Below are 27030 nucleotides of genomic sequence, written 5' to 3'. Positions count from 1 at the left end.
ATTCCTGCTCATCTTGCTGATCCAACTTAGAGACGAGGGAGCTTATAGCTTCCCTTATAGCATCTCTGGCTCACTTCTCTAGCTCTCATCTCTAAGCTTTGCCTACCTCCCTCTTATAGTCTTTCTTATAGTGGGAAATTCCTTCCTCCTGTTATTTATCATTAAGCATAAATGGAAATGCATAGCACACTGACATCCTGGTAGACAGTATCTTTCTTCTTGACTTACTGGGCCTTTTATTTTAGCTGAATTGAAGAAGAGTTCCTTAATATCAAGGAGCATGATTATTTGTCTTCCAGTTATTGAATCTCACAAATAAACCACAGACTTGCAGTTTTAAGAGCTGCAGTTGAATGACTTGATTGTTTTTACTTTCTATATTAAAATATGAACATGTGTCCTTTGGAGAGGTTAAAAAGTATTCAGGTTACTTTTGGAAACTCTTTTTGATAAATTCAGTGTAGCTTTTGTGCATTGGTAGCAACTTGTTTTGAAGGACGAGAAGTTTATGGAAATTCTTTGTGTGTGTGTCTGGCATTGCAAATAGATTATTTGCAGTAGTTAAATCATGTTTTTGCAAATAAAGCGTTATACAGATGAGACCCCTATCAATGACACTCATCCACTTGGTGCTTAGAAGATTCTTTATGCATTTCTAAATCAATATCATGCATGACCTTTTACCATCACTAGAGTCAAGGCCTAGCTTCACACTCTTCGAAGAGCACAGCATAAATGTTTCACGTCTCGGCATACCAGACAGCTGAATCTTAATTCAAAAGATTAATTTTAAACAATAGGTCCTGTGTTTGCTCACATAAAAATACCACTCCCAGTGATTCCATCACTTTAAGTAGAAACAAGATAAGAGATCAAGCAAACTTACTGGGTCAGCACCAAGGAAAATATATTTATTATAGCTGAGCAATCTATTATAAAAACCACAACAAACTTGTGTTTTTTAACCTAAGTTAATTCAACAGCTGACATATAATTTGCCATTGAAGGGGATTCGTTCACCTCATGAGGCCAATGATGTGATGTTATTGGCAGCTTTTTTGTGATTTGTTTATCTTTGTTTGAAATGGAATCCAAGTACTGAGGTGGGCTGTTTTTTCTTTGTCTGCCAGTGTATCAGGAGTTTGACCACCTTCTGGAGGAGCAGTCCCCCATTGAGTCGTACATCGAGTGGCTGGATTCCATGGTGGACAGATGCGTTGTAAAGGTTGGTAAAGTAAGGTTGTAAAGGATGGTAGAGTAAGATTATAAAGGTTGTAGAGTAAGGACCTGAGTCACTGATGTGCATTATAAGGTCTATTCAAGTCATAAATTTTTAGCAAAAATAGAAAGAGGGAAAAAAAAAGCCAGGCATTGGTAATAAGCAGGAGTAAAGTTGCAATGGACAAAATCTCATCAGTTTTCACACTCAGTATCAGAACTGCTTACATTCAGGATTCTACTTTATTCTGCTCTTGTCTATTGTATCCCAAAAGATGATATTCAAGAATGCAACAGGGTTGAGGCTTCCAATCAAATCAATATTTCAGAGTAATGGAGAGATGAGTTCAGAGTCATCCTAACTACATAGTGCTAATAAAAGCATAATAGAGTCTGGTCTTTTAAGATCTTAATGAAAAGGATATTTAGGCTAGTTAATTCATTTACATACATTCAAATGTAAGGATGAAAGTCTACCATTCAGTCAAGGACAAATTTATGTTGCCTTTTGAACTGATTTGAGATACCAAGGACTTGCATTTTATTTTAATTGAAGTGTGTGCAGAAACCTACTAAAAAATCTTAAAAAAATATTTTCAAAATTGATCAGGCATCACCATAATTTTACACAGAGTGTGAAACCATATGACTAATTATTTTAACTTCAGTCATTAACTATACTTTGTATTAGGATGTTCTATTAGAATTTCAACTTTGCATTTCAGTTGTTAGAGCTAAGAAGTAAAACAAAAAAACACAAACCAAAAACCCCCCAAAAATCCCCACCAACAAAAAAAATGTTGCCTGCCTCTGTGCTGCAAAAGATCCATACAGAAAACAAGAGATACTTCCCCAGATTACTTAAAATGTGTTGGTTGCTTTGGGAAACTTTTCTTTCATTCAGTGAAATGCAGTTTGAAATACAGACTGTAACTGTTAATTTTCATGAAGAACTTGACGTGAATTTTATTAGCTTGTTGGATGAACCTAATTTTTAAACTTACATATGGCTATAGTAAACACATTTTTTGAAGAGTTGATGCCTAAAGTGTGCTTACTGGAAAGTATTTTTGCTAGTAAAATGATTACGTGAATTCACTAAAATAAAAACATGAAGGAACAAAAAAAAAATATATTCAATAGTAAACTTCAAATTAATTGAAAAAAAAAACCAGAGTAGATTAATCATTCTTGATTATAAATTGCTTCCTTGACTAGAAAGCAAGAATGAACATTTAAATAATTAGGTTAAGATGAAGATCAGAGCAATTTTTTGGTAGTACTTTCATCATTTATAAAGGAAATACAGTCTTGGTGTTGAATAATAATACTTCATTATTTCTTCTTTCTAAGGTTGTTTATAAGCTACAAGGTGGTTTTCTGTGTAAAGTTGTTTTTAAAAAAAATTCTAGTGTATATTTTAATGTGAAGAAAATGGTAAGTAGTCTTTCAGTACAAAAAAAAGAAGATGTATTTGTGCATCAATCAGCTGTATTGGGCTGTAGAAATAAAAGTTCCTCCATGTCAGATATATCTGTTTTCTTGCAGGTAGCTGCCAAGAGACAAGGCTCTTTGAAGAAAGTAGCTCAGCAGTTCCTCCTGATGTGGTCCTGTTTTGGCACTCGAGTGATTCGGGACATGACTTTGCACAGTGCACCTAGCTTTGGTACTTTCATTTTGTTATAATAATTGCATACCACCACCAAAAAAATCTATATCCTGGCTTGTAGTATACAGTTTAAGTTAAACCAGTGAAACTAGTTTTCACACGTCCAGGGCTCTATTAAAAAAAGAGTTGGGGCTACTGACAGATGTCTGTCTGCAAGACATAGCCAGGGGAGATGAAATCTTTGCCACTTCCTTCTGTTTGCTGTTAGCCAGTAGCTGGAGTTACCGGTCATGTGTCAACTGAAGATGCTGATTGCAGGAGCAGTCCCTGATGCACTTCAGTGCAAAGTGAGACTGAGTACCCAGATCACTCTGTCTGCATGTTATGCTAAGAGAGATGACTTTACGCTGAAGTGAATGAGAAGCTCTCCAGTCAACCACTTTGCCAGCTCTGGCAAAGGACATAGCATTTTAAACTAGTCTTTGCAAAATTACTATGTTTCTATACCCTGGACAGATTATCTTTCATTCTATTAGAATTCAATCAGGGTAGAAAAATAGACTTTGACTTTTTACTTTTTAAATGAAAAAGTATGTTGCTTTTCTATGCAGTGTCAAAAAAGGCACTGTTTTCAATCCTGGGATACAAACAGCTCAGATTAAAATCAATCAAAAGCAGAAATTACTGAAAACAGACTGCTGTGTCATGAGTGTGAACATTCGCAGTCACTTGGGACCAGGTTTGGCATGAGAGCTTAGTTTTTATTAATGCACATTGGTCAGAAAATGTTAGTAAAAGAGTAATAATTTATTTATGAAGGCACTGCATTAAACAACTGCAAAGTTTTCTGCCAGCTGAGCTTTGACGTCCTTTATGCTTTTAGAAACATCTAATAGCATAGATTCAAAAACCATCAGATAGACACAATATGATCTGTATTTATATTTTAATCTGAAACTACTTTCATTGGCTTCCCATTTTAATGAGTTTTCCAAACAGATATTACTGAGTCACCATTAGACATCAGGACAGGGAGCATCCCCAAGATGATCATGATTTCCATCTGTTACCTTGTGTTTTCAGCGCCAGTAACCTGGTCACATCTATTTTCCACCTCTTCTAGGACTCATTTTCCCCTTGAGTGACTGCAGCTTTTCTTTTGCTGTGGGCATAAAAGTAGCTGATACTGCATAACATTATACTTCCCTCCCAGTGTTCAAAAGTCCCCTCACATGAGTGTTGAAAAAATGCTGAATTTTGTTTTCTAGCACTTCGGGTTGCTACGCTTCTCTCTGCAGACATGATACCAACCTGTGAAACTCACTGGTACCCAATAAAAGAAAAACTATCCTGCATTATTGGAGTGTTGAGATTACAGTCACAGGTCTTGAAATGCTGACACTAAAGTGCCTCAGTTGCCTGTTTCAGCAGAGTCTTGAAGCACTGTTAATCACTGCCAGCACAAGATCTCTTACCAAAGGGCTAGAGGATTTGGCCTGTGGGAAAGTCTTCTCATCTTTTCTGTTTAAACTGTTTCACTTTGTACAAACCACACAGCCATTTGTTGAGATGCAGAGGTTTGCAGCCTGCCAGGTGACAAGTGTTGGTTCAGTCCCTGTTCTAACCCTGATTTATACAGGATGGAGTTTTCCCTGCTCAGGTGCAACTCCAATGGAGGCAGAAGGAGATGTGAGCCTTCAGGTTCTCAAGGGGGAGAGTGATACCAAAACCATACCCTTACGCTATCAGACAGAAGCCTGGGCTATTCCTAGCTTGTTTCCCCCAAAATGTCCCAAATGTTATTTAGCCACAGGCACAAATTCCTAATAATTTGTGTTAATTATGCTACTTTTTCTCTGCAAGGCCTTTTGACACATTGTTCATGAATAAGAGTTGAGCAAGTTCTAAAAGAATAACCCATGAATGTAAACAGCTCAGAGCTAGACAGCAGAAACTCTTCTGTGTTTAATTTATCACAGTTCCTCCTAGCTTTTCAGAATAACATATGCATTCAAGTGAGTTCTGTGGAGAGAAACATAGACCCTTTTACTAATCTAAATGTTTATATCTACATACTTTTGTTCTTAACTTAGATTAAAAGTTTTGTATTTTTACTGCATTGGAAACTGTTTCAGTGGACTGATTTTTAACGATTTTTTCCACTTCAAGAAATAGATAGACTCAGATGCTCATAGTGTAATTTTTTCTTAAAAGTAAAATAATGTGTTAAAGGATGGGATCTTTACTATGTATTTTTTGAATATTTTTATTTTTTCTTAATATATGATATAGAAATCTGGATGGAGTTGGATTACCTGAAACTGGACTGGCTAGCCCAGAGATTTGATTCTGCAAAGCTTTTAAGCATGGAGGCATGGGCAGATTGAAACAATCCCTGGCAGAGAAAAAAGCTCCTCTCTCCCTCCCTCTCCCTGTTTCTCTTTGCCTGCCTCCCTCCCTCCTTCCTGTCTATGCATATCAAAGGCACAGTTGGTGGCAGTGTTTGGGTAATGCATCCAGTGTATAAAGTAACTAATTAGTAATAGAAGCTCCATGATTTTCTCCAGCTCTGGAAATCTCACTGCTGTTTTGCTACTTACACATAATTGCTCTATCTGTTAATGGCTGCTGATATTTACTGTACATTAACTGGGTAATCATTGCCATGATTTCTGGTAACTCATGAAAATTAGAGCCAAATACTAGTTATTACTGTAACTACAGTCTCTTGAATGACTTCTTACCTCTTCCTTAAGAGTTATATGATTTACTAGCACCAGCTGGATCCTTTTTAGTACTTAAAGATATGCTTGAAAGAACCAAACAGTTTCATATGAAAAACAGTAGTTTGCAAACACAGAATAAATTATTGTACATCGTGCTGAATAGCTATTCACTGTGTAGCTGAAATGCATGCCCTGTTATTGGTTTCACTCTATAGTTTACATTTCATTCAACTCATTTAAAAATGTAAAAATATTGCATTCATTCGGTACCAACAACTTGTTTGTCTAGTGTCTTTCACGCAAATTCTGGGCTCAAAAACTCTATACAGAGTTTAAAAATACACAGTGGGAAAAATAATAGGAGAGGAAGAGAGAATTCAAAAGAGTGACAAGGGCACTGGAGTGTTTTTAAATGCTGCATTCAGTATTGCCAACCTCAAGTCTGCAAAATAAAGCATTAGACCCCCCAAAAACAAAGACATTTTTTAAAAATAGCAAATCCTGTGTTCTTGTTTGCTTGCTAGCGTTTTAGTGTTCAGGGTTCACACTTCCAAATATTTTTATGAAACTACAAGCAACTTTCCTTATTCGTTTGTTTGTTTGTTTGTTTTTAATTAAAGCTGGGCAAGGATTTTGATGGGAAACACTAAATACCCTGAGCTTTATACCACCACTTGAAGTTTGCCACCATCTAGGCCTCATTTTCTTACCTTGGAACTATTTATCAGTAGTAACTGCACTAAAGTCAATAGAAACTTCCCAACTGGAAAACTGCAGTCAAAAGAAGAGCAAGCATTTTGTGGAGATTCTTGATGACCTAAGTTTCCACTGGTGAAATCCTAGGTCAGTAACAAGGTGATCAGCCAGATCTGCTGTCTTTATCGTACTGCTAAATTGAATAGGATTTTATTTACCAAGACTTGTAGCCCAGAAGATTTCTAAAACAGAATCTCTGCTGTAGTTAAGTCAAGTTCTCCACTGTTCACCCTTGCAAGGCTGAGGAAACCTGTTACCATTTTGCTTTGCTTAGATAGGTGAATGGTTCAGGTTCACCGGTAGCCCAAGATTTCCTCCCCATAGTGAAGGTGTTGCAATCACATATGTCCTTTTTCTGTGCTGCCTTGCCCAGGAACACAAAGGCGTGTGTTCACCTCTCACTATGTGTGCTCAGCTCGTATCGGTGATGACAGAAGCCATGCAGGCGTGGAGTGAGAGAATGAAACACAAAGACTATCCAGGTCACAAAGAAAAAGAATGTGCTCAGAGTTGCTTTGAAAGCTGAATTGCCAGCCAGAATTGTATAAGGATATAAGGGCTTTCAAACCACTTCTTCTGCCCTTCAACAGTATGTTTGAGCAGAGAAGTTGGAGTAGGGGTAGTTATGTTTTGCTGTGGTAAAAGCTAGTATCCCAAGACAAACTTAACTTTCCTGTGAAGAAACTAATCATTATGAAATTTGATCGAATTTGAAATTCATTGCGTATTTTTCCAATGGAATTATTTTTCCTCAAAATGTAGTAACAGAATTTTGAAAAGAACACATCTAGATGAGGCCTTTTTTTGTTGTTTGTTTGGCAGTAGTTGATCTCTGTTTCCCTCTCAGCTGGTGATCTTTCTCTGGTTTAAGCCAGCTGCTGGACTAGCTATTATTTTAACCTGACTGCATTTCGCTTGCCAGACATATTTAATGACTTAGATGAATATGTTTCAAATATTCCATGCAAGTCTAAATAAACATAGGAGCTTTAAAAAAAAAAAAAGTATGATCAAATCCTGTCTGGAACTATTACAGATACACTGTGTCATGGACTCTATTGCATAAACTGACCAAACTCTTGATACTTGTCAGTCTTCTCCTGCAGATGAATGTTATTCCTTTCAGGAGGATGCTACACAATGTCTCAGCTCTGATGCTTTGCTCATCTAATTTTTCCCTGAAATGCATCTATGGTCTCTTCTTAGACATCTATTTTTGTGGCTATGTGTGCTCTAGGGCAAACTTTTCACCATCCCTGACATGGATCCTTCATAAATTATGGGAAGCATCTCACTTCCTTTCTGCAAAATGAAGCCAGACGTGCAATTTCAGTCATTTAAAATCTGCTATTCATTCCCCACGTCCTCCTGGTAATCTTCTCCATACCAGTTTCAACTTGTACTATTTCTTGAACATGGGTGACTAGAGTGGTATGCAATATTCTAAGTGAGGTTTCACCAGTGCCTTATGCAATAGTATTAATCTTTCTTTTCCTACAGATGAAGTATATAAATCAGAGGACAATTTAAATCTCTAATGGCAGAACTTCTTACAGCATGCTATTAAATTTCATTTCAGTTACTTTCATCTATAGCATCATCCAGTGCTTCCTCCTGACAACATTAGCGATTTCTCACTCTGCATTTACTTGAGGATTTGTGGTGGATAGCTATCCATATGGCCTTTTTTTGCGATTAATTTTCAAAGTGTTTTTTGACTCCATCCCCCATACTCTTCCCTTAAGTTCTTTAGTCCTTTAGCTCTTAAGTTTTTCATATTCCTGTCATGGCAGTTAAGAGATAATATCCATAGAATCTTCAGAGGTAAACAGAGAAACAGATCAAATGTTATGCTGCTGATAAGATTCAAACTGGTAATTAGGAAAAGGCAATGTAGTAGAAGTATGTCAGAGCAAACCTTTGGCACAAGCCTTTCCCTTTAAGACATCCACAATCACTGCTAATGCCTCTATATTTGGCAGTTAATGGATGTCTCGTCCAGTCCAGGCAATGCTCTGGAGATACACCATCAGGAGATTTGGAAGAGTGTTTCTACCTTCCTATTGATTAGTCTTTCATTTCTTTGTCCTGTGACACAGGTAGTTCAGCAAATTAATACCAAGACATGCCACTAAGGCAGCCAATTCAGGATTCTACTTCTGACAGAAACTTTTACCTGATCCTTTAGATTAAAAGAAACCATTCCACTGTTGTGTAATTATCCAAATTATTCAATTGTTGCTAATGTAGGGGAAGAATCACAGAATCACAGAATATTAGGAGTCGGAAAGGACCTTGAAAGATCATCTAGTCCAACCCCCCATCATCTAGTCCAACCCCAATGAAAACTCCATCAAGTCCCAGCTTCCAGCTAGGCAGCCTCCTCGCACCCAATAATTGATCGTATAAGCTTGTAAAAATCCAGGAGTGTACAGAGTTTGCTAGTCCCCAGTTTTGTGTTTACCTCTCTTACCTTGAGTAAGAGAGAGCCTTCAGTGGCAGTAGTATATGGAGGCAGTCCTACTCAGTGCTGTTTGTGTTGAATACAGTAATCACTGGTTTAATGAGTGTATTGAGATAGTCAATGGCTTTTTTGTTTGTTCACTTTATTACCAGGGTCTTTTCACCTTATTCACTTGATGTTCGATGACTACGTATTGTACCTGCTAGAATCACTCCATTGTCAGGAAAGAGCTAATGAGCTAATGAGGGCAATGAAAGGGGAAGGAAACACAGGTGAGTTTGTTCTTTTATTCATCTTTTGTTGTTTTATTCCACTGGATTCACCATTTTCTATGTTAAGACTTTTTTTTATCCTCATGTAACCCGGTGAGGCATATCTAAGAGCAAAGTGCTTTTCTGTTCCATCATGATTTGAAATCAGTCATTTGTCCCTGGTTAGTACATTCTGAAAGAGGTCTGCTTGCTTTGTGATGTAACTCTGGATATCTGAAACTCCATTCCTAAGCACACAGTTGGTGTTTCAGTAAAAGACTTTAGTGTTGAATCTCTTATCTTAGTTAATCTGTCTAAGCCACCATTGCATTTCGCTGGACCCATTCTTGATTTTTGATTCTCTGTCTCTCACCCTGGTTTAACGCTAAATAAATTTAATGATATCAGTGGATTTGTACCAGTCTAAATAAGAGGAAGAAATGGGAGAAGTGAGCAAAGACAAAAAACAAAGCTGTTGTTTCTGGTATACCTATGTTCTGAGTGCCTGTACAGAAGCAGATTCCAAGTCTTGCTACACTCTGCACCACCTTGCCAGAACAGAAGCAAACAGAGATTTGCCTTTAGTCTCTCTGTTCAGGGCAGTCCCTTGTAATGAAGAGTCCTCAGTGATCTTCCTTCCTTGCATCTCCCATAAGTTTTGACAAGTTAAACCCCTCTGTCACCTTTGGAAAGTTCTATTCTTCATTTTAGCTATGGCTTAATTTGTCACCCTGTAAATTTAAGAGAAGAACATCATTTCAGTGATTAGTATAATGCCTATGTGTTGAAAGACCTGAATTTAATTAATTGGCCTGGCATAGGCTCTTGCTTTTGTGTCAAACGAGTTGCTTAGCCTTGCATACTTTCCAGATACCTTTAGCATCTAGAACTATCCATAGTGTCATCCTTTTTAGTCAATGAAGAAAGATCAAGACCAAAAGCCACTGGAATCCCCTGGAGATTCTTGTTTCTTTCCAATGTCTCTAGGAGGAGTAGGAGTGCCTAACTTAGTCTGGACTCCTAATGGTATCTAATAGTTTATTACAGGAATATAAGCCTTAAACTGTCTATGCATGAGGGAAAGTAGCACTTTCCTCTAAGAGGTGTTTTGAAGATACACTGAAGGCTGTAATGATGAATGCTATAGAAGTACATATTTATAAGATCTGCGATTCCATCTATGCATTTACTGAAATACACAACTGCCTGCATAATTGTTTTTCAGTTTCTTAGTGTTCCTCTACCATTAACTATGTTTGATGATTTTTTTCTCTCATCCTGCAGCAGAAATAAGAGAAGAAATTCTTCTGAGTGAACCGGCTCCTCCAACTCCCTCTCCAGTGCCGTTCTCCCCAGTTAAATCTTCCACCTCAGTGGAAGTGCCCTCTGCCCCCTCGCCCATCAGCAATCAGTCCCCAGAGTACAGTGGCATAGCAGCTACAACAGGTGGGTAGGCTTATGGCAGCTGGATCTGCTCAGAGATGGCTTTTGCACTTGGTCACCTGAAATTGAGCCCAAGAACATGACACGCTGGCTCTCAAGAGATGAGAAGCCTTCCCAAACAGAAATCAATTTAGCAGTTATACCTTCTTGCTGTATCCAAACTTGATGTCCAGTCTAACAGTAAAAAAAATTGTTTTTTGGAGTACAAAGGCCTAACAGGAGATCTCAGACCACAACATATCAGAATCTGTTCAGTAGCTGAGGCCTTCAGAAGAGCAGACTTGTCACTATTTCTAAATAGTTTTAAAAATCAGTCCAATTTTTCATGTTTCTAGCAATGCCCCAAAAGAATTATTTATGAACATAGCACTTTTGAGCATCTTCAATGACTTAAAGCCAAATCAGTCTCTCTGAAACATTTTATATACTTCAAGGAAATATGCCAGATATTTTAAGGTTTAGTGAAGTTTTCAAATTTCTGAACCTTTAAATTTCTAGTGGGTAAAATGGGAACTGTATAACTTTAAACATATTTGAGACCCAAATGTGCTTAAATAGCTGTGCAAGTTTCTCTTGGGTATGTTTTACACATCATTGATAACTTTCATCTTTCAGTGTTAAAGACTAGGAACTACATGTCTGAAGTCTACTTTCAGTTGCATACTCTGCTATGGCAGCTCATGAAGTTGCTGTATTCTGGTGGGTCCACAGATTTAAAATATGTGCTTAAAGGTATTCAATTTGTGGGCAAGATTATCAGAAAACAATAAGCATAAAACTGGCTTCTTGTCTGGCCTGTATAATTGGGCAACCATCCTCTGTATTCTAATGCAAAACTCACTCATTACCTTTTGGATGTGGACAGGACAGTCTGTCTGTATGATTAAAAGACACTGTTTTCTTAACTCATGGAAAAAAAACACAGAAGTGTGAATGACTTTCAGAAGGTGTTCCAGGCAGTGAAATTCCAGCTTTGCTGCTCCTCAGTGAAATGGGTGTATAATCAGAATGTGGAAAATATAACTTTTGTGATGTACTAGAAAAGTTACAAAACCTTCTTGAAAGAATGTCAGGAAGTGATGATTTACCACACTGGAGAATTTGGCAGTGGCTAAAGGACTAATAAATCTTTCTGACAAATGTTTTTCATGTTTTCAAAGGCGCCACAGGGAAGCACAATGCACAGTTGTGGTGGGAAGAGATTTAAGAACATTTGTCCCTACATTGAAACTGTTGGAGACAGCACCATATTTAGGAGGAAAATAAGATGGTATTATCCCCAGAACAGTTAGACAAGAGACATGGTTCCTAGACATGGCATGTGAGCACACTGCTTTGAACCAGGCAGCACTGGAGGGGGTGTATATGTTTAGAGTCTTGAAATGTTGATTTTGTGGGTAACTTGCTCTGTAGACATCGTGATCCAATGGGATCATTGTGATGTTCTAGCCGGAACTTAGTATGGTGCAGAACTGTACCCAGAGGTAAAATACTGAAAAGCAGGAAACTGTGTGTTCTCCAGTGGCATTGACAGTAATGGAGATTTGAGGGACTTGTGTTTAGGCTGCAGAGACTAACTCTATATGACTATCATTCCTATTAACTCAAAGCTTATTCTATATTTAAATAATAGCCTATCTGTTGGCTATCTAAGCTTCCACCTTCAGCTTACTTGACTGAGGTAGCTGACTTAGGTACAGATCTGGGTAGGCCTGGGAACTGCATGGATCTTATGTGTCCCTCCTGAATCCCAGCAATGCAAGGGAATGGGCTCACACAAACATTACAAATGCAATTCCTTCTTGTTTTCATGTTGTTTATTATTTTATTATAGTCTGTTTTATTCTATCCCTCTATTTTTTTATGTCCTGATAAGGCCAATGTCTGCTAGCGTGAGTTCTCAAGCCAGAAACAGGATCATGTGGGAGCAATGGTTGAAGGACCTACTCCCACAGTACAAGCAGTAGTACTTGACATAGTTGTTCCCATAGCAGAACTTCTTAGGCAAGAAAGCTATTTCAGATTATTTTAGCTCTCTGTTTTTTCCAGCTTTTCATTTCTAGGTTATTTTTTAAAATTTTGTTTGGTTGAATTGGATTTTATTCTTGCGGTCTGGTGTAGTCTCACTTCTGCAAGTGTGAAAATAATTTTTGCCTAGCCCAAGCCAAATTTGTCAATGAAAGTAGTGGTCTGGTTAAGATTAGGTACAAGTGTGTAGCTATTTCCTGGTCTTAGTTTGGGCAATTAGTAATACCTCCATTTCCCATGTTCATCATGTAGATGAGCTGATCACCTTTTTAGTTTGCTAACCATTACACCATGGAATGCAGAGTTTATTCACATAAAGTAATACAAAATTACAACCATGTTTCAATTATAGTAAAAGTTGCTATACTTTAAAATAGGAGTGTTGAAGACGTATTACATACAATCACACTATTCCACATACAGATTTGTGGCACTAATATATAGAATATTTTGGAACAGGAACCTCTGTTCTGGAGAGATACATTTAGAGTAGATTCTATTGATTTTCTTATGTGTCGTTTATGAGGTCAATGTAAAACTGCAAATGCTTTGCAAATCTTGAGAACTAGTTCCATTGGTTACTACTAGCTCTCAGTTCCCCAATTTAAGGCATCGTTAACTCTTTCTTGCTTGTGGCATTAGCAATAAAAGTTAACTATTAAACTTGCATTTTAACCTTTTCCCCATCAGTCAGTGATCAGTACAAAACTAGTGAATTAAGCTGTTGCAGTTACATGATACAGAGCAAAAGTAAGGTAAATCCTATATGGCATTCTGTGGTAGGACATCTGGTGTGGCTCAGCTAACATTTTATTTAAAACTTTTTGTTAAGTTACTAGACATTTAAAAGGATAATTAGTCTCCATCCTTTCTAAACCACAAAGGCCAGATTAATGATTGTTCAAACTGCAACAATATTGTAATAAAAGTGATAGCTATATGGCTGACTATGCTATTCTCTCTTTAAGTCTCTCTTAAAGCTGTGATTACTCATTTGCCAATGCAATGGTTTTTAGACAACTTGAAATGAACTCTGAATTGTAAGTAGTTCATAATATGTTGGTAAACTAATCTATGCAGTTCACTGTTTAGTTTCAAGGAATGTATGTGTGAAATAAGTCTTCAGGTCAGCAATGGTCATTAAAGGTCACTGTTTTTCCAAGTCTAGACTAGGCATTAAAGTTCTGGGAATCTGGCTCAGGAGATACTTGCACAGAGTACAACACTCTTGCACACTTCTCATATTTGTGTGTGTGAGTAGAACAAATTTCTGCTTTTTTCCAAAAGCTTCAGCTTCTGGACTTGTATTAATATATGAGAACATCAGCTCTTGTTTAACAATCAGAATTTAGTTCTCATACCTGCAAAGTGTAAAACTCAAAGGTTGCAATTTCGAAAGGCAATTCTCCCCTTCTAAATGGAAGGGTTTGGGGTTTTTCTAAAGCTGATACTTAAGGCAATCTCTTTGTTATGCGTGGGCAGAATGGAGGTATGACTCCAAATTTCTGATTTCTTGAGGTTGACAGTACTGCTCTGTTTACTATCACATACAATACACAGTGCTGTGAGTGTCTTGCTTGTACCTGGGTGGTCATTTGCTCCAGCATATAACAAATATAAAATGCAGCATCCTGAAGCAACTTTTGTTTCTTTCTGCACTGGTGTACATGATGGCACCAATGACAACAAGGTTCTCGTTGGACTGATAGCACTTGCATTTACACTTGGCTCTCCCACAAGTCAGATGACCTCTTGGTTAGTATCCTCAAACCCAAGTTTTTCATTAAAAATAAGAAGAAAAAGGAGTTAGAGTAAATGAAATTCCCTATTTTAATCAAACCCCTCAAGTTCAGAACACAAAGCAAAGCAAAATGTTGCTCAATCACTATTGTTTTTGCTTATTTCAGAAAGCAGTTCAGCTGGATTCAGTCATATCTAAAAGAGACTTCATCTCCTGGAGTTCAATTCTGCAGCCAGCTGAGAAAATTCATCATATAGGGCTGGGATATAGGCAGGTATTAAAAAGCTAACCATGAAAAGCTTTCAGAATTATCTTATTCCTCCTTTTCCACCCACCATAATGTTGGCAGTATCCTGGCTGACCCAATAGATACACAGTCCGCAAATCTGTTGCAGTTTTCTATCCCTCCAACCTGTCGTTGTGACACGGTCACTGAAAATAAGGGCATCCCTTCCACAAAGGCAAAGAGAAGTGAAGCAACTGTAGATTCCCAAGAACATCCTGAAAAAATTATTTTCACTGCTTTCTGTCATTCTGTAAATCCAGAGTAAGGCCCAAGATGCATTTGTTTCTAAAATCTCACAGAGCAGCTGTGTGAGATACCATCCTGTAGTACTGGGGACATTTCTTGGTTAGGAGAATTAAACAAAGATATTCACAACTCTTCCACTGCAAGACCTATTCTGTGTATTTGCTTCTGTGTTGTTTGGACAGGCACAAAACATGTTATGTCCTAAACGTTTATTTTAAAATTGAACTGAGGTGACTGTCAGTTAGACTTGAATGCCAGGAGTGGCCAAGTCTGACATTCAGGGAGTCTGACTTCCCACAGGGAGCACATGAAATAACTTGCTGTCCTGGTCTGCCTCAGGCTGAGATAAGGTCTCCACTGTTTTTCAAAAAAAAAAGAAAAGGAGGCTGGCACAATGACTGGAGCCTGTCAAATTAATCATATTTGGTAAAATGCAAAGGATCTTTTGGCCCTGTTATTTTCACTTCTTGTTAGAGCTAGGAAGATGATGAGATTTTTGACTCAATGACCAATTTTTTTCTTGGAAGAAATAAAATCAGGTCAAAGTAAAACTTCTGAAAAAGAGGTTTTACAAATTTAAAAAGTTAAAAAATACCCCAAACCCAGTAATATTACATAAAAATAAGTATTTGGGTTTTTTCACCATCTTTGTTGTCTTTCTTTTCTTTCTTTTCTCTTTGTTTTTGCCTTTTGAATTTAGGCCTGTTTTGAAAAAAGATTTCAAATTTTCTTTTGGAAAGTAGGACTGGGAAAATAAGTTGACCTTTTGAAATTGAAATGTTTCACCAAAATATTCTGCTGAGAGGTTGCTGATATTTTCAAAGCAGTTTTTCTCTTGTTTTCACTACAAGAAATGAAGTGACTGCATAAGTAGTTTTGTCCCCTTCCATATAAATTGTACTTTCTAGCAAAGGTAGGCTTCCTTAAATGTTTTCCTCAACTCAAGGATCTATAAGTGCTTACATCCATAGCAACACTGATGTGCTGGCTTCTCTTTGGTATCAGGGGTCTCAATGGTCCTCTGCAATGGGAGGAGATGAAAGACTGAAAACTCAAAAGTCAGTGACAGAAAACAGACCTAGCACAAATATTCTTGGCCGTAACACATGCAAAGGATGTATCTACTATAAGAGCACCATGTGCTCTTATACACCAGTGCTGCTGGAGTATTTCAAGCTGGACTTACCTTGTGAAGCTTGGAATGCCTTTGTTCAGTCCCAGAACTAAGCATTTCCTATTGAAAAAAATTATTTGTCTGATTTTGCCAAATAAAATCACCCACACCTGAAGAAAATTATGCACATCTGAGATAGGCTTTTCATTCCCCAAAGCCATGGAGTGGACGCAGACCTGGTAATACAATCACTTCCCCCCTCTGAATTAGGCCCTTTCATACTACAGGAAGTCCTAGAATCCACACTGAAAAAAAACTAGTCACCTCCTGCAATTCTTTTTAGCGAGTGAAAAAGAGTCAAGAGTGCCCAGAGACCCCCAAACTAGTGTTCTCATTGGGTTAAATTCAGTGTTCTGGTCCTCATTTGGAGGGTAATCTCAGCCAGTATGGTCATGACCTCCAGCAAGAGCTATGTTATAGAGGAACAATGGATCTGTCAGCCTCCTGAGTGAAAGGGGTGTGTGCAGAGGACAAAGGTTTCTCAGCAGCTGGCTCATGAAGCTGGAGTTCCTGCCTGGAAGGGATCAGGATGATTAAAAAACTCAGCACCTTCCAAGCAAAATGGAAAACCCACTTCTTTGCTTTGCTCTTCCCACAAATGCTCTACATGAAAAAATAAATTAAGTCCAGTCCCTGCTGCCTTGAATGAAGAAAAAAAAGTTATTTGTGGGAAGAAAACAGCTAGGCTATTTCTGTCTATATGTTTGTTATAGCTTGGAGATCTACCACCATGTTGCCACTACAAAGGCTAGTACCTAGTTGTGTGGAACAGGTACAAATTGCAAAAGGATTCAAGAAATGTATTTGCGTAACACCCATCTTTTTCTAATCCTTCATTGTTCTGGTCATACTTCCTGCCTCACTCCAGGCCTGATCAGCCTCAGAGCTAAACAGGCCAGCAGCTCGCTCCATGTGAGAGAGACCTCAGGGTCTGGTGCGTCATGACTGAGAAATACTAGCATTGGAGTTCCTCACAGTATTTCTGAAAAGTGATTGCCTCATATTACAATACCACACTGAAAGCTCACAGCCTGAGCTATTCCAGATATGCCTCTTACATTTGGATCTTTGCACGCTCCAGCTGATCTATTTGTATTTATGCTTCAGGTATAATTGTTTTGTTCACTTTGGTTGATGCTGTTTCCATTATCAGTGCCTATCAGGTTGCTTTCCTGTTACCATCTCAAAGCATAACACCTCTATGAACAACAGCCTATGTTAGCTGTATTCCTTTAATGCTTCTTTGTCTGCAGGAGCTATGCAATCCTATACGTGGTCACTCACCTACACTGTGACAACAGCTGCTGGGTCACCTGCGGAAAACTCCCAACAGCTGTCATGCATGAGAAGTCCACATGTACCATCATCATCTGTCACACACCGGATACCTGTTTACCCCCACAGAGAAGAACATGGGTAAGCCACTTCCTAGTGACTGGGTTTTTATATAGAGGCTCCAAACCATCTTGAGGTAGAAAGGGAATACTTAAAAGATCAGAGCGCTTTATACAACAGTACTCCACAATGTAAAAACATTAAAGAATCAAAGCCTTGGAACCACATAAAGCCCTAGTAGTTCCCAAGAGATAATTAGATATAGACTTACAGACTGAAATATAGGCTGTTGGGTTGATTTGTACAAATACTTTATTTGTGCTTCAGTTATAGAAAATAAAATGTAAGTTCAATGATAAAAACCACTCCCTGTAAAATAAAAATTTATTAAGTCCAAATGCATGTTATCAGGAGTGAAGAAAGGGCTACATGATCTGTTCCTCATTTTTAAAAGAAAGAGACAAGATCAATACTGTCCAGACTAGGGCATAGCATCCTTAGTGACTAGAGAAAGCATGAAGTGCAAACACTGCCTTACAGGACTTGGCTTTGTCTGGGAGTCCAAGGGCACCCCAGGCTACAAGAGGGACTAGATAGGCAAGCATCTTCTTCAGAGAAGGTTTCACTGTGAAATGCCAAGCTTATGCAGATCTTGGAGATCTTGCTTACCAGTCTATCATGCTGAAGGAATTAAAACACCAAGTGCCTGCCTACCACAGTGTGAAATAGCTCCATGTTATAGCCATTCCTCTCGCTCCTACTCTCCACAGAGAGACTATCAAACTTGCATTGCATGAACACCAGCTTGTCTGAGATAGATTATGGAAACCACTCATATTTACAGCTAAGCACAAGGGAATGTAAGAATGAGAGCTCAGTGTTGAATAATCAAGATGGACATAGGGTCTTTGCAGAACTCAGAGAGTTCTGAGAGGTCAGTGGGTAGAGTCTAGTTGGAGGCCCATGTCTAGTGGTGTTCCTCAGGGGCTGGTACTAGGTCCAGCTCTCTTCAATATATTCATCAGTGACCTGGACGATGGGACAGAGTGTGCCTCAGCAAATTTGCTGCTCTCATTTTGAAGCTGCTGGTTTGGCTGGTATAAGACATGACATGGTGTTTCTAGCATATCATCACAAAATCAAAAGAACAGTAGAAGTTTAAACTCCACCCAGTGTAAAAACTACATTGAACTTTTCAGAAAAATTCTGTACAATTAACTGTCTTCCCTTTCTCACAATGAATTGGTGACCCTGTTTGTTTATTTATCATGGTTTGTGTTTCATTTCAATAGCATATATTTTAAGAGCCTTTAAACTTCTGTGCTGAATTAGCATCAAATACTCACATAGCTACACAAAGATGGGGAGGCTGTGGAAAGTATCCATGCATCTTCTGCTAGAGAATGGCCCAAATAATGGTGGCAAACAAACACTGACCCTGCAGTTTCCTATAGCTAAGGAACCTGCTCCCTCCCTTAACCCTGGTTGTCTCCTAGGCAAGGGGTTGGGATAAAAAGAAAGAAAGAAAGCAGGTTCTCCAACCTAAAATCATACTTTATTCTTGAGCCAGCTGAGCTAAAGCAGTACGTTGTATGCTTCAGATGCAAATTAATACATTTCCCTCCCTTCCAAAAAAAGGAACATCTGACCTCAGTGCAAGGAGATAGCTGAGCTCCATGGTGTAGTTCTTTAAGTTAAATCTTACCATACTTAGCCTGGATAGCAATTTACTAGAAACATGGCAATAAAATAATAACAAAAGGGAAAGACTTTCTCCTTAGGAAGTGCACAAATGAGTCTGCAATTTAAAACTAGTCAGAGAAATATGCTGAGCCTTTTCTATTTGTTGTTGTGCTGAACATGTTTCACTAAGTGACATCTGCTCCCCAGCTGAGCTGAGAAATATATTTTTCTAAAAGGTTATTTAAAATATAATTTTTCTATGCAAAAAACATGCAACTGTATGTCTCAAAAGTTATAGGATGATTAGTGGCAATATCATTATAATGCATACTAAAGAGTGTTTTTAAATTGACTTTAGATACACAGGAAGTTACAACTATGGTAGCTACAGCAACCAGCAGCCCCATCCAATGCAGAGTCAGTATCCATCCTTACCACATGATATTTCTGGACCACTTCACTACTCAGCTTACCACAGAAGCTCTTCGCAGGTAAGTTGGATTTATTACTTGAAATTGCTTGCTATAACATAAGTAAAGTTGTGCTTGTAAGTTTCTTATCAGCACATTAGCTGTCTGAATCAATAAGATGTCATCAGTGTAGTCATTGATGGTTCCTAATTTTTTTCTGTTCTAATATTGCTCAAATATTTTTTCATTCTGGTGGAAATTCTTTTACCAGAAGTAGCTTTAGATTGTACTGATCTCTAAAATCCAACAGTCTGGATCATAGAAAGTGCTTCTGTATTAAGGAGTAGCTGAAACAAAAATTAGTATAATTAGTCGTATGTTTCTTATGTGTTGGGAACAGGAAGAGATTCCTAACAGGAAATAATGTGAAGAAATAAGATTGTGTTTTCATATAGTTGGAAGAAGATGCAGAGCCATAGTGGGGCCTCAGCTTTTGAGAATGTATATGTTTAGGAATTTGCCAAAATTGTGAGTTCTGAATACCATTTGAATAGCTTCAGGACACCGCTGCAAAGAGGTTCTGTTTAATCTGTATGCCATAGTCTCCTACTGTAATGCTGAGAAGTCATGTCATTAACTATTTCAGGGCTATGTCAGTTCACAAAACTGAGCCAGTAGGAACCAGCACAGATTAAGTGGGGAGATGATATTTGGCAACAGTTCAAAAGTGGTGCCACTGCAGCAGGGCTTTAGTAGACCACACAACTGGTGCTTCCTCAGTGTAGGAAACTGCTCTCTGGGCTCTCTGCTGGAAGATTTGCAAAAAGCAGATAACAGGCAGATCGTGATCACAGGAGGTGATGGCATTAGGATATTCCACCCACATGGCGCCTCTTATGCTTTATCTACAGGAAATGTATACAAGTATATTAGGGACCACCACACTTAACTATCATGACTGGACTGGAATAGTTTCATACCGGATGGAAAGATGTGAGTTTGGTAGTGCTTCGGACTAGAGCACATGAAACCTGCATCTCATTCTGGTCTTTGGCATCAGTCTGCCAAGTGATCTTGGAGTAGTAATTTCTCTTTTTTTATGCCTCATTTTCCCTAGCTGTAAGAGAAGAATAATGGTATTGATCTCCTTAGAACTTTTTGAAACCTTCTGAGAAGATTGTCCTATAGAACCCCAATATACTCATTTGGATCAGCTCAACAGTGGCTCCATAGCTTATGGAAAGAACAAGTCTAGAACTTCTCACCTATATGTGTAGCTCCTGGTCCATCAGACAGGCTACATGAGGTGCAAGGGTTTGTTTGAGGCTTGTTGCAGCTGATGTATTTTCAGTAGGAACAGTGAGTGAACATTTAAGTACAGTGTCCTGTGACAGGTTGTATACATTGGTTCTTCAGTACAGGTCTTACCCTGTTATCTCTCAAGATTTTTCCCAGAATTTATCACTTTCTGACTTAAAATTAGCTCACCAATTTTCTTTGCTCTCTCTTATCCTCTACTGCAGAAAACCCACGAGTACTGGTTCTGATGTGGTCTGTAAGGTCATGAAACTGAGTGTAAAATGGAGAATTAGGCTTTTACTGTTTAGAATTGTTAACATCTGCACAAGGAGTTTCTTTCTACCCTCTGACAACTTTGTTACACTGACATAGACAGCATGAGTTAAGCAAGAAATAAATAAAGCAAAGCAAGATCAATACATTTCTAGTTTACTCGTGTCCTGCTTAACATGCTATATGTAAATAGTAACATACATTGAAACCATACAAGTATTTCTCATACTGTAGTATGCTGCCTTCACAAGTGCAGATGTCAGATCATTTCTTCCTCTCTTGCGAGCCCTTGAACTGTCCTGGACACACATGAAGAACAGCTATGCCTTAATGATCACACTTCAGCACAAGATGATTTCAGCTTGTATTTATCGTGTTCATATCATGCTGCCTGTAAGCTGAGATGGAGTCTTATAGCAGGACACAGCTAACAAAACTTTATCATTGAAATGAGCTACAGACTGAAACCCTACTTTCAAAAATAATCTAAAAGTCGTGAATGATTTTAATATGGAATTTGCTGACATTCTTTTTAAATGCCTGCCATGATGATATGGCTTTTCTTAGCTACATATAATCAATGAAAGTTTGTAATGTACTGTTGCCTGCAAAGCCTAATAAGATGTTAGGGAACTACTCTTTTTCTAGCAGACTTTCTAAGGGGAACATGGTGCAAGGGATTGCAGTAGGACTCATGACATTGCAAAATCAAAATACAGGAAGCCAAATTTGCAATGAATGTATAAACAGCTGCCACTACATGGAAACCGGAGGAGATGCAGTGTGTATGGCTGTGGTAATGTAATCAGCTGAGAAGAGGAGGCATTGACCGTAACTTTTCAAAAGAACTCTTTGTTATAAACTGCATTCAGTCCAAATATAGATCTCTGGCTCAGCTTTAGCTAATATTCTATCATGCTCTTTGGGATCGTGTCTAGAGATTAGCTACTAAGAAAAATATCTGTGTGTGGGGTAAGTTCTCCTCTACAAACACGAAATCAGGGAGAGCCCTTGTCCCAGACAAGGGTCTGAGCTGAAACAGGCAACATGTAATAGAGGTGGGGTATAGGCTGTAACTATAAATTACATTTATGGTCTTAAAGAACACCATGACCAATCTCTTCATGTGGAAGAAAGCAGCATACTCCAGGTTTTACCAGGTCTGTTATTTTAAGGCTATTTACCATCTCGGAACAAAGTACTTAAAGAAAAACAGAGAGTTGGGCTTGATTTTTTTGTTCATTTGTTTAGTAGAACTTTAAGATGGATCATTTCACGGATACGAATTACATACCATCAATAAAAAAAGTGGAATTGGAGCAAAGGGGATTGGAATGAGTGACCCCTTAAATCGTATTTGCCAACATTTAACATGCCAATCCCAACCTAACAATACAATGATGGCTGCATTGTATTAATTTTAGGATGCCTGCTGTAGTTTTGCCATTGGAATCCTTACAGTGGAACTGTCGTGGGATAGAAGTCACACAGCTATAGGACTTGTAATCTTGGAAAGTGCAGGTGGGGGTCCCAAGCCAAGCCTGTCTCAGTTGACCAGCAGCAAGTCCATGTTAGTGAGAGGCTTCTAGTTAATTTGGATCCCCCGGTGTCAGAGGAAATGAGACAGTGGTAGTTGCTAAGGCTGATACTGCCAAAGCTCCATGTATCACAGCTGCATGCTCTCTTGGACCCCATCCCATAACAGACTGGTGAGAGCCCTTGAGTTTATTGTTCTCTCTCATCTCTGAGGCACTCTTGGAGCTTACCTTGGCTCACAGAGGCATGTGGCAAGTGTCTTGTGACTTTGGGATAAATTGATTTTTTTTTTTATAAGTAGCTCATAGTTTCACAAAGATCAGTGACTCTTAGATGGACAAGAAGACAAAAATAATGGAGGAGAAAAATGTTCTGCTAAAGTAATATCTGCAGCTACTAACCCAGCATAAGCCTAAAACTGGCTGCTTCTGGGAGTAAAGGCTGACTAATTCCCACTGATGGCTAAGAGTCTTGTTGTTGACGGGGACAGTCTGTTCAAACCTTGGTCTTAATCCAGTTTTTGTTTTTTTTCTTTCATCAGCATCTGTGAAGAGTTCTCAGAACAGTTGCTTCCTTGTAAATCCAGGCCCGACTGCTCATTTCTTGACTTGGCTTACTGGCCAGAAGCCTGGCACACTAATAAAGAAAAGTCATAGAATCATAGAATTGCTTAGGTTGAAAAAAACCTTTAAGATCATCAAGTCCAACCGTTAACCTAGCACTGCCAAGTCTACTACTAAAGCATGTCCTTAAGTGCCACATTTGCACATCTTTTGAATACCTCCAGGGATGGTGACTCAACCACTTCTTTGGGTAGCCTGTTCAGCCTTGCTTGACAACCCTTGCAGAAGAAACATTTTTCCTAACACCCAATCTAAACCTTCCTTGGTGCAACTTGAGGCCATTTCCTCTTTTCCTATTGCTTGTTGCTTGGGAGAAGAGACTGACACCCACCTCACTACAACCTTCTTTACGGTAGTTGTAGAGAGCAATAAGGTCTCCCCTCAGCCTCCATTTCTCCAGGTTAAACAACTGCAGTTCCCTCAGCTGCTCCTCACAAGACTTGTGCTCCAGACCCTTCACCAGCTTTGTTGCCCTTCTTTGGAAATACATATGATCTACAGATTGACTTGTTACTACCTAATTCTCCAAGTCATAGTGCAGAAGTGCATACAATCCTGTAATGCTACTCCATCATTCAGAAGGGGACTGTGTAATGACTCTACATAACCACATCTATACTGACTTCATATTTCATCAGTTCGCTGCCTCTGCAGTTTCAGGAACTAAATGCCAGGGTAGAAAATAGACAACCACTGTGCCTAAAAGCCTCTGAGTGTTGCTGTCAACCTATGTCCAGTTTAGCAGAGGTCCACTCTTCAAAGATAATTCCTTCACAATGTCACCACTTAATCTACCTCCACAATGTGTGCTTGACTAGCTTTTGATTACAGCTTCTGTCTGCAAGTTTCACCCTGGTTGGACAGGTCTTGAGCCTCTTTCAGGCTGTCTATAAATATTTCAATTCACATATCCCATCTCTTCCTTAAACATAAATTAATTCATGCTGCAGTAATTTTTCTTTGTAAATCACAAGACTAACACTTTTAGTAGGAAAAATAATTAGATAAATCTACAGCGGTATATATTTTTATATTTTAATATATTTGGTAACATATAAAGATGCACATCATATGAGTGTGCATCATTGTATATGCAGTATGAAAAATGGCAAACATGCAATATATGTGTAAGTACTCTGTAGTACTCATGGATGCAGTGAATCATATCACAGGTCCACATATCCAGGTCCAATCTCCAGCAATGACCAGAAATGAATATGTGGAAGAAAAGACTTAGAAATAGAGTAGGTAGACAGTGGTCATTCCACCTGCTTAGCCACTCTGTGTTTGGCAAGAGCTGATCTAGGGGCATCCTGAGTAGGAAGCAGCAGCTGGACTTTGGTATTTTGTAGCAAACCGCTCCTGTCTGAGCTTTTTTGTTGTTTGAGTTTTTTTGAACTTCGAGACTTCTTAAGGATGGGTTATATGAAACATACATTATGTTGATAATTTTAAGTCTGCTACCTAATGCATCATTAGATTGGATGTCCTATGTTTTTTAGGTGATGAGGAATAGGGAATATTCATAACCTGTTTATCTGCTTTTGCCATTTGAGACACAGATCTGCATCATTCATCTCACCTCCTTCCTGTCACCTCTATTCCAGACTGAAGAGTTATCAGATGGTTGGTTTCTCCTGTGATGGATGCTCAACACACAGGAGTTATCTAAGGACTGTAGGTGTACTGTATGGCAGACACCATCTGGTAGGCACATGGATGTCCTGTTCTCTCAGTTGTACTGAGCAAGGAACCTGCCGGAGCTGCAGCTCCCCTCCAGCCTTTCTGTGCAAATCTGATCTCAGAGTAGGCAGGAGGATTCAGTCAAGAAGCTGCCAGATCAGCCACTTAGTTCTGGGAAGCAGTCCTAGACCCCATGCTGTGCACAGTCTTATTTTACCTTTCCTTCCTTTGCATTTCCATACTGGAGTAACCACCTCCAAATGGTCTATCACAGGTGGAGGTACTTAACAGAGAGCCACAGAAGCAGCACAGCAGTGTTTCCCTTTTTATTCCATAAGATGCAGTTCCCACCTTAATGACAAGCAATTTTTTTTCTGCTTTTAAGCTATCTCCTGTTGTGCTTAAGAGCGTAGCCAGGATCAGCTGCTCTTGAACTGGGGCTCTGCTCTCAAGAGGCACTAATCAACTTCTGGGACTGAGAGGAGCACATTTGTATCAGCAAGTGTTTGTGCTGCTGTTCTGTTGTCATCAGATTTGGTTTATGAAGAGCAGAGTTGACTTTCATGGTCTGGACAGAAGAAACCAGCCTGGAAAACACTGCAGTCGTACAATCTGCTGTTAAGTGGAAGGTTGGGTCTGCCCAACAGAGGGGCACAGAGCACAGTATTGGAGCCATATTTAAAGGAGCTTTAAGCAATGTTTGTACTCTGACTCTCCTAAACTGCTCTGAGGACTGCGATGGTCTCACATAACTTCCCAGAAATGTGCTACAAGTTGCAGCACCATTTAGTTTCTTTGCGCAATGTTGTGTGCCACAATTTTACCCAACCACATCTTCACTTCCCTTCATTTGTCTATAGAGCAGTACTTACACTGGGGCAGTACTGGAAGAAAGTAGTAACTGGTTTTTGTTACAGAGAGGGAGCCAAAGAAACCATCTTCCAGACAGAGCTCATGCTTTAGTGTCCATTCGTGTTGTTCTGGCCCATCTACATCATAAAAAAAAGGGAAAAGTTCTTGTCTCTCCAGCACATGCACAGTATAAACCTATGGCTATACCAGTGCAGTAAGAATAAGAATAATAACAATAAATAATAAAAATAAGAATAACCCTTCCCAATAACCAGTCTGTCATCAAACAGTGAGTAATGACAGAGAGAACAAAATACTGTCCAAATCCCACCCATGCAACAAGAATCATTGTTCCGAAGTGTATGGCTTCATAATGGACTTGAGATTGTTAGAATGTAATTGAAGTAATTATGCATTGAATGCAACAGGAAACAGATGTCTTGACTTCTTTTTAAATAATAGTGTTTTCATAAGGCTCCAAATGCCACTCCCATAAGTACCAAAGCCACTCAGATTGACTTGAAAGTTTCACCCAACCTATCTGACAGACTAATATTCCATAAGCTTCAATTTGTGGAGAAAAGGATCAAATTAAGGCTTATAAAGATGCAAGCAATCACTTGTTTTGATTATGTCATTTTTTGAGATTTTAGGCATATTTTTATGAAGTTAATTTATAGCCAGTTTTTCACAATTGCTGTGATTTCTGGTATGAGTTATTTGCAAGTGCTAAAGTAGTGGCTAACATACAACATTAACTTATAGCATTCTGCAGAAGTGTGAGCTAATGTAACTTAAAGTCAGAGCCACATTCATAAGGAAAATATTTTGCTGTTTGGACAGAGACACCTTTCACCTCCATGCATAATCAGTCAGTGAGTTGAGGATAAGAATAAAGAGATTATTCTCCATACTTACATAGCAGGACCTCAGTCTTCACTTCATGGGAGGACATATTTAGCGTTGTATTTTCTAAAATAATGCTAAAAGAAATTGAATTAATTTTAGATTTTTGAGCAAGGCCTTAACAATAATCTGCTCAAGTCTCCCAGACTTAAAGGGCTTCTTGTCTAGGTCTAATGGCAGCAGTAGCAGCAAGTGTGAGTTAACCCAGAAAATGGTAATTTCCTGTCAAGAGCCCTCCAACAAATGTCGCTTTTATATCTGGCAAAGATCACTAGGCCCCAGTGTTTTGAGTTCAGCATGCTTAAGCACTCTTCATTAAACCGGATGTAGAGTGTGAAAGGTGATTCAGGCAGCATGGGCAGGCATCCGCCCAGATGGCTATGCTTTGGACACTCCAACAAGGCTGAATAGATGCTTCATTGGGTGAGTTAATAGTCAGGCAGGGGCCAATGAGTACTTTAAAAATATTGTCTTTCAATGGTCTCTTC

The 27030-nt window shown here is 38.7% G+C and overlaps 1 protein-coding gene across 1 annotated transcript in view; it reads left to right on the top strand.

The window, feature by feature from the left end:
• The window catches only part of RFX4 (regulatory factor X, 4 (influences HLA class II expression)), a 73868-nt gene that overhangs the window by 42338 nt on the left and 4500 nt on the right, over positions 1 to 27030 (top strand). The window contains exons 12-17 of the mRNA XM_010191947.1: positions 1131 to 1225; positions 2767 to 2884; positions 8926 to 9045; positions 10309 to 10470; positions 17196 to 17358; positions 19319 to 19451. Of these exons, the coding sequence (XP_010190249.1) occupies positions 1131 to 1225; positions 2767 to 2884; positions 8926 to 9045; positions 10309 to 10470; positions 17196 to 17358; positions 19319 to 19451 (791 nt within the window). The remainder of the gene's footprint in view (positions 1 to 1130; positions 1226 to 2766; positions 2885 to 8925; positions 9046 to 10308; positions 10471 to 17195; positions 17359 to 19318; positions 19452 to 27030) is intronic.

The sequence above is a fragment of the Mesitornis unicolor genome, unplaced genomic scaffold (assembly GCF_000695765.1).
Source record: "Mesitornis unicolor isolate BGI_N332 unplaced genomic scaffold, ASM69576v1 scaffold23829, whole genome shotgun sequence".
Taxonomy (NCBI): Eukaryota; Metazoa; Chordata; class Aves; order Mesitornithiformes; family Mesitornithidae; genus Mesitornis; species Mesitornis unicolor.
The sequence above is the reverse complement of the archived record's forward strand: the minus strand, read 5'-3'. Positions and strand labels throughout refer to the sequence as shown.